Genomic DNA, 8,859 nt, shown 5'->3' on the forward strand with positions numbered 1-8,859 from the left:
CTCCATAGAAATGTATTCATGGTGGTAATGGTTCTAATTATTTTTCCATCTGCATCTTCTCTATGCTGGCCAGGCTGCAGCTAAAGAGACAACTTATCATATCTGTCGGACATGTCCAAAGATCATTTTTTTTGTCGGGATATTAAAAAGATATATAGGTGTTACCAACTGATATTAGTCATGCTTAGCCCTTTTCCTACTCTTCTCCGTTTACACATTCCAAGTTCCTAAAGATCTCAATACATTATCTCATCAGCTATTTGAGGCTGCTAAAAGCTCAGTATCGAAAATGTTGATGCAACGTTTACCTCCTCTTACACAGATTTAAAAAAAAAGATTTATAGTACATACTGTGCTATTACATATGGGAGACAGGTCTACTCTTATATAAGAACTGTGCTTTTACTTACAACTTGGAAACGCCAAATACCCCATATTTTATAATTCTGTGGATTTGGACTTCAGAAGGCCTTTTTGGTATTAGTACTGCAATTCCTTCAAGCTTTGTGTTGCTTTGTTTTCCTTCCCTACATGAATCTCCCTTCCTTATATTTTGGATTCCTAGTTGCCCCTATACCATTTTAGAAAAGTACATAAATCAAGATAATATAGAAGCAGTACACATTTCTTTATGCTGTATGAATTTGTTCTCTATTTTGTATGATCTTACTGTACATGTGTTATGTTTTTTTTATTTTATTTTTTTAAACAAAGGCATTGTTACAATTTTTTTTAATTTGTCAAAGTAATCATGGAGTTCTGTGAGCTATCATGGAACTCCAGTGTCTTCCAATTATTATTATTATTATCCTTTATATGGCGCCACAAGGGTTCCGCAGCGCCCAATTACAGAGTACATAAACAATCAAACAGGAAAACAGCAACTTACAGTTGATGACAGTATAGGACAAGTACAGGGTAAATAAACATAGCTACATCAGCAGATGATACTGGAATAAGTATCAGGTGGCAGAAGACTGATGGATTTGGTACAGTTGAAGATTATTAAAGTAAGAAAAGATAAGCACATGAGGGAAGAGGGCCCTGCTCGTGAGAGCTTACATTCCAATCATTATCATAAGTAGGCGTCCAGGTTTCCCTGATAAAATTAAGGACTAGACCCACTAAAACGTCTGCTCAGCTGTGTCTGCAACGTCATAATGTCACATGCACTGCACTTATGGGACACAACATCAAGTAGACTGCATGACCAGGCACATAGCCAGGATCTTGGAGCAAATATCAAGGATGGGGTTATTTGTAGAGAGTCTTCGACTGCATTCCACTGCCGGTTACCTAACAGGGGTTAAATTATGGGAGAGGCTGAGCAGGTTGGCTCCTTCTTCCCCTGATCGACGCCACTGCAGAGTCCATCCTGGCCTTGCTTGTAATATATTTATATAGTAGTATAAGTGCTACATATATATATTTCACATCCTTACTCTTTTTTTTTTTTACAAAAGCACATCAGTAGGGGAATGTATGTCTTCCTTTTGACTCAACTGTAATTAGTTTTATGAGATATGAAACAAATCTTGTTGTTAAATTTGTGAGTCTGAGAAGTCACTTTCCTGCATGTTAAATGAACCTTTGAATGCAATATCTAAGACCTATCTAATTTCAGCGGAGCAAAGCAATTAAATCATGGCATTGACCCTTGACATATAATGAATGGCAGACTTGTTGCTTTAACATGCAAACAAGTCTTTCCCGTTACTTGTTTCTGCAATTTAAGACCGTTCTCTTGTGTCACTGCTAGATGCCAACTCTCTAAATTAGTGCCCATTAGCAGCCATTCTCTTGAATGTTTTCAGCCAATGAGCCATCTCTGTGTTTTGTTAGAATCACCAGAGTCAGATGGAGATTTTCGATGAGAATGTGGCTCACATAAGCACTTGGCTCTACCAAGCGGAAGCTCTTCTAGATGAGATTGAGAAAAAGCCTGCTAGCAAGAAAGAGGAAACTGTGCAGGTAATGTTTCACTACACACTCATTTTAAAACCTTTTGACCCATGAACTCCTTTTCACACTATTTTTTAACCGAATGAATACCTAGAGAAGCTGACATCTTGTGATAGGAGAACATGTCGTTAAATAACAGCTACAGAAATGATGACTTAGAGCAGTTTGTGTTTGTAAGCTCTTGTGGCTGAGCTTTTGCACGTTATAGAGTTGTGATGGGGCCAATGCAGATTGAACGTGATGAGTTACACTTGCATTCCATGCACAGAAAAATAGGGTCGGAAAGTCTCCTGTATTGTTTGCTTCTGTGCAGGGCTGCAACTAGGAGTGTGTGTGGGGCTCTGGGCGCGGCATCATCATCGCTCCTTGCGGTCCTTGCATCTTGCTAGTAGCGTGCCTGCAATGGCACTCTGTAGCCAGGATCACTGCTGCACTGCCAGGCATGCACCCTGCAGTCTGGACAGCTGCTCAGAGCATCCTTAAGGACGCCACAGGCAGTGCTGCACTGCCCAGTTCTGGTGGCCTTGCCACCTCTTGACGCCATGCATCTGGGAAGGTGAGGGGGGGGGCACAGGGTGCACTGCTGCCCTGTTGCACCACTATACATATGCTTGGTTTCATGGCTGTTATTATCAGTGCGCATTTGCACCTTCCTTAATCTTAGTGCAAAAGATCTATCGGAAAGCAGCCGTATCTTAACATATACATAGCCCACAATGCTGTTAACACACCATTTCTAAATTTCGCGTGCATGCAAATGCATACGACTGAATCAATGTGTGCACTCAGCCATGGAGTGTGCACAGAGCGAAAATGTGCAAGGTGGTCAGAAAAACTGACTTATGTTCAACTCTGCTACAGCCCCGAAGTGTGTATAATGATAAAATGACTTCATAATGCGCTTTTCATGTAGAAGCCATAAATAGCATGCAGGTGGATTGCATGCCCAAGCTAAGAATGCATACATGTTTTACATGTGGGAAATGAGGCAGCGATTTTGTCTTTTTTTGTTTCTACTGCAGCCATTGTGACTGACTAGAAAATGGAGTATGGGTATCGCTTCATCACTTCATCTGTAGTTGGCTATATCAATCTGTAGTTGGCTTTATCATTATATTTGACAGCACAGTATATTATTCAGATCTTGATAAATACTGTTTTTTAGTAGCACTGTTGTAAGACAGATGCAGCCATGCTTATCTTACTGTGTTGTGGCATGCTTTATTGTGGCATGCTACATGTCATGCCAGGCGGTGACCTTGCGCAGGAAGGAATTAATGGAGCAATCGCTGGCTGCAAATAGTTGCAGCTTGGCATGCCATGCAGCAAGCCGCAGGAAAGCATGGCTACATCTGTATGCAGGCGCAGTTGACATGATAATGTTTAGAATTTAAAATTGTAAAAACTTATGCGGCATATATGATACCGTGTTAGAGATGAGAATACTGATTATTTGATTTCAGCGCCTGATGTCCGAGCTGGATGACGTTAGTCTCAGAGTAGACAATGTCCGTGACCAAGCGTTAATGCTCATGAGCAGCCGTGGCACATCTTGCCGTGAACTGGTGGAACCGAAGCTGGCTGAACTTACACGCAACTTTGAGAAAGTCTCTCAGCACATAAAGTCTGCCATGGTAAGATTTGAGGTCTTTGTTAAGTGCACGTCAGGACAGCATTTCCTTATTTTTATGTTTATAATATTTCTATTGGAGATGCAAACTGCTTAACGTAACTGTGTTTCACTTCTAGTCTTAATTAGGTTGCCCATATGTTGGTTTTACCTTGTAGTAGGACACCTTTGGGAGCTGGTAGTATCTATAACATGTTGGCAAACGTTTCTGTCCCTGCAATCAGTGCTTAAAGTGGTCCTGGAGAGGTGGTGGACCTCATTTATCCTGACACCTATCACCCCCCCCCCCCTCCCCCCACATTAAGCGAAGCCAGGGCCAGTGCTAGTGTTTTCAGCACCCCACTGCAAACTATAAATTAGTGCCCTACTTCCCATACTTTATAAGGAACATTGATCTCACAAAGAAGCAGTGTGGTCACACGATAGTACCCCCAATTAAAATTACACCACACAGTAGCACAATTGTATTCACCTTTCACTGCATGTAGTGCCTCTGATTTATATTACACTACATATTAATGCCCCTTTTTATGGTTATGTCACTCAGTAGTGCCCTTTATTCACGTTGTGCTACACAATGGTACCCTTTATACATGTTATGCCACACAGTAGTGCCCCTTATATACAATGCCTACAGTAGTGTCCCTTATACACAATTCCAACAGCCCCTTACACATAACACCCACAGTTGTAGTGCCCCTTACACATAATGACCATAGTAGTGCCACTTATACACATAATGCCCACAGAAGTGCTGCTTATACACAATGCCCACAGTAGTAGTGCCGCTTACAATATAGAATGCCCACAGTAGTAGTGCCCCTTTAACAAAATACCCACAATAGTAGTATCCCTTACACATAATGACCTGAGTAGTGCCACTTATACACATAATGCCAATAGTAGTGCCCCTTATACACATCTCTGCCTCTGTCAATCCAGCAGCTCAACACCTGTGTCCCCCCAGAAGCTCCATGTCCTGTGTCCCTCCAGCAGCATCCCCACCTCTCTTGTCCCTCCATCCCCCTCGCAACTTGTCTTCAAGGTGCACAGAGCCTGCTCCCCTTCATGGCTCTACTTCACTTCAGCAGCAGTGACAGCATGACATCACATACGCCCTGCTGAAAAAGGATGCCACTCCGACCTGAGGAGGGTATGAATGGTATCCGACAGACACAGCATGTGTGAGTCCCAGGAGTGGTGGGCTGTAGATGGAGGAGGACCATGGAGTCACCAGGACCTGAGGAAGGGGAGGTGGCTGCAGCTCATCAGTAACACTAGTGCCGCCCGCATCATCGATTGACGCAGGTGATGGGGCAGTTTTTCAGTTTGAATTACTGTGCAGGGCAATGGAGGAGGTGGAACTTGTTCTCCATACCATTACAGGTGGTGGAACTCCGTTCCACCTTGTTCCCGCCCACTTTAACCCCTACCTGAAATTGAGTGTTTACTGCTGACACATATGCTTTTTTTTCAGGCATTTTTTCATGATGTAGCCTATTGTATTTTAATGGTGGTGTTATTGCTTCAGCATTGAGCTACTACTGACAACTTCAACCGTTTTACACCACATATGTATAATATGATTAAGTCCTCAATTTGTAATTTGAATAAATTCATATGTGTTTTTTTTTGTTGATCATCTGATCCACATTTCATAATTTTCTATTTGCATCCAATAGCGCTTTTGACCCTTTACATTTTACTGTTACATAGGACGTTGCTACTCCTCAGCTGGCAGCACCACAAGTGTCCAGTCTGTAATAATCTTAGTACCCCAGCACCACCAGTGTCCATTCTGTAATAATCTTAGTGCCCCAGCGCCACCAGTGTCCAGTCTGTAATAATCTTAGTGCCCCAGCGCCACCAGTGTCCAGTCTGTAATAATCTTAGTGCCCCAGCGCCACCAGTGTCCAGTCTGTAATAATCTTAGTGCCCCAGCGCCACCAGTGTCCAGTCTGTAATAATCTTAGTGCCCCAGTGCCACCAGTGTCCAGTCTGTAATAATCTTAGTGCCCCAGCGCCACCAGTGTCCAGTCTGTAATAATCTTAGTGCCCCAGTGCCACCAGTGTCCAGTCAGCTAAACTCAGCATTTCAAGAGATGCATTTTGGTGGTATCTTCGTGTGTGTGTGTGTGTGTGTGTGTGTGTGTGTGTGTGTGTTTTTCACATTTTTTCCCCATGTGGGGGATGGGGGGTCTGCTATATTACTGTGGTAGCCAATATGTGTGTTTTTTTCCTGTGGAGGCCAATGTCTGACTTCGGCGGTATAGTACCCACAATCCTTTTCATAAGGCCACCCCCCCTTTCTGGCATGTCATGCCCCCTCTTCCTGGCATGCACCTGTGACACGCACAAATGTACCTACTTAGTAGGATTTTCAGCTTTTTAACAAATCCAAAAGTCTGGGCTCCTCTGCAGTAGGTAATAGAACCTGTGCCACTGTTAAAAGATTAATCACATACACTTGCAAGGAAGATCTAAAAGTCCACAAGGCTGAGGCCAAAGAGGCATATGCGATGGACCAGAATGGGAAATAGTGCTATCACTTTTACCTGTTATCTGCTAATGAATTAAACAGACCTTTGCTTTTAGACACTCAGGCTAATGTACAGTTGAATGGATTTGTGCCCTGAATGTAAACACAAAAACTTAGACAGATGCATCTCCCGCTGCATTCAGCTCTGCAGTACTAATATATGTCCTGGGTTTATGTCACAAGCAACAAATGTATTGTACAGAATAGGGCAGAGATGGCGCTAGATAATTTACATGAGTCTCTCAATGTATTGCTGCTGTGCATCAACAAATTTTTATTCTTTCTGTTAGGATTATTACTTATAATAGGGATCTCTATTAACATATGTTTCATTGAAAGTTATTCTTTTACTTTAACATATATACTTCGGTTTTTCGTATCTATATTTTTCTGAAGTATAATGTTATACTAGTGACATACTGTATTAATTTGCTACAAGCTTTGTGTCAGAGTTAGAACATGTTGAAGTCTGAGACTGTGCTCTCATGGAATGTTTTGCATGGTGAGATGAATGAACAGTTGTTACTGATTGTGTATCCTGCTCAGATGCTGGTCAGTCAGGATCCTCCAGCAGAAGGACCTGGTCAGACGGAGTCAACTGCTGCCGAGCTGGAAGCATTTGAATTAGAGCTGCTTGGTGTCCAGAAGGTCCTGGAGAAGCATTTGCAGTTTCCTGCAGTAGGTGAAAAGGTAGGTGAAGGAACAGGAACCTATCAGTCCCCGACAGGACTTGGGCATATTCAATTAATTGCCACTCTGTACCAATTAAATTAGCAGGGATTACCCCGTACGTGAATCCCCAATGGGGGGACTTTTCCTTGCAGCTTCATGAGCTGCGAGGTAAAGTCATCAAGACAATGGAGGTTCAAGCGTTGGGAAAACCCATTGATTCCACAGTTTATACTGAATCAGTAAGTTTTCGAGTGGTAATCCTCGATTTTGGGAGTGGGAAAAAGGCTATTTTATTGAATAGTCTTTGCCTGTAAGGTAATCAGCCGGCAATTAGCCATGGGGAAAACCCTGCTGCTAAATTGAATATGCTTTTATATGTATCACCGCAAATCTCATGCTGATATTAAAATTTTATAATGTGTATTTAAAACGTCAGTGGGCGGCACATCAAAGTTGAGCGCATTGTTCAGCCTTGTTTATGTATTTAGTGTTGTAGCTGGTTTCGTCTGGGTGCAGACTGAGTCACGCTTCCCTTTGCAGTACAATTGCTGGTTTGTTTAAATTGATTTTCTAATCTTCATTTTACACTATTCATGCGGGACTCAGTGACTTAACCAAAAAAAAGCATACACCGACTGTACATGCATTTATTCATTTGGCAATGTCTTGTCCTTATGCTGGGTCAAACGTTGTATTTTTTAAATAGCTGATAGAGAGATTGGTTTATTAATACATTTATTTTTCCAAAAGGCTGGACTGAATTGAGGTGTAGCAAGTTGTCTATTTAACCCTCTGTGTTGCTATAGTGAATATATGGACATAGAGCCTCTGTAGCTAGCAGCTGGGAATTTGGGTGTTGGCAAAAGCTAGTTCATGTTTATTGTATCAGTTTACTGTTGATAAATAGCTAAGATATATGCAATAGTCAGTATAGTGGGCAGTTGTTTCTCAGCTGTACTACATCTACGCCTTTGTTTATATACACTGTAAGTCCATAATAAGTATCACGAGAAACTGTATTCAGGTCATTCATATGACTTTCATTTCACTAAATCAGATTGATGAGGCTCACATTGAAGACGTCCTGCACAGAGGAGAACAGTTCCTGCAGCAGCCAATGGCAGACATTGAGAGAGAAAAGCTCCGCCTGGAACTACTGCTCTTACAGACCAGATACAATAGTGCCAAGGTAGGGATGGTACCTTTACACTCATTACTCTGTCTTTGGCAGCATTGTCTCTGCATTATCATCCTACAGTTGACTTATTTCTGTTCTCTCTAGCATGATCTAAGTGTGTTACATCAAATAAATGTATTTTTATCAGTTTTTGACAGACTATTGCAATATTTGTGTATTGTTCAGGAACTACAATCTGTAAGAAGAAATCAAGAGGTTAAGTTTTCTACAGTGTGTACACAGAATGAGCAGCAGGAAGATATTTCCTTTAAGTGGCTGAATGAGACAGAACATCGTCTATCTGGTCTCCTGGAGGCAGAGGATGACAAGAAACTCCAGGTTGGATGACTGATAGAAAAACCTATTTTACTGTACTGCCTAAGACACGGGGGTGAAAATTTATCAAACCTTCTAAGGAGTGCGGAAGTGAACAGATGGAGAAATTGCCAGAGCAACCAACTGACTTTTACCCATGATTTAATGGAATATTCTTGATAAATGTTAGCTAAAAGCTGATTGGATAAGCTGGGCAATTTATCCCCATTTCCCCATTGATCTTTTAACCTATGGCTCTTATGTATCTTGATTTTCCAAGAACAGTCCTGACTTTTGTCATTTGCCATTGAAAAACGTTAAATTAAAAATGTTGTTCTCCTTGAATTCAGTTTACTGATGGGGTGTGGTATGGAAGGTAGATAGTAACTAGGTCGACAGTAACTAGGTTGACAGGGATGGTAGGTCGACAGAGTTTTTAGGTCGACATGTTTTAGGTCGACAGGTCAAAGGTCGACATGCGTTTTTGATGTGTTTTTAGTGTCTTTTATCCGTAAAGTGACCGTGAACCCCAATTAGTGTACCGTGTCCCCTCGCAGCTTAGGG

General features: G+C 41.8%; 1 protein-coding gene across 3 annotated transcripts in view; it reads left to right on the plus strand.

Moving 5' to 3' along the window:
* The window catches only part of UTRN (utrophin), a 1,167,552-nt gene that overhangs the window by 395,468 nt on the left and 763,225 nt on the right, over nt 1-8,859 (plus strand). For all 3 annotated transcript variants that reach the window (XM_063917938.1, XM_063917937.1, XM_063917939.1), the window contains 5 exons: nt 1,843-1,971; nt 3,426-3,596; nt 6,678-6,821; nt 7,861-7,992; nt 8,167-8,319. In XM_063917938.1, coding sequence (XP_063774008.1) covers nt 1,843-1,971; nt 3,426-3,596; nt 6,678-6,821; nt 7,861-7,992; nt 8,167-8,319 — 729 coding nt within the window. The remainder of the gene's footprint in view (nt 1-1,842; nt 1,972-3,425; nt 3,597-6,677; nt 6,822-7,860; nt 7,993-8,166; nt 8,320-8,859) is intronic.

Source organism: Pseudophryne corroboree, chromosome 4 (genome assembly GCF_028390025.1).
Source record: "Pseudophryne corroboree isolate aPseCor3 chromosome 4, aPseCor3.hap2, whole genome shotgun sequence".
In the NCBI taxonomy this organism is placed as follows: domain Eukaryota; kingdom Metazoa; phylum Chordata; class Amphibia; order Anura; family Myobatrachidae; genus Pseudophryne; species Pseudophryne corroboree.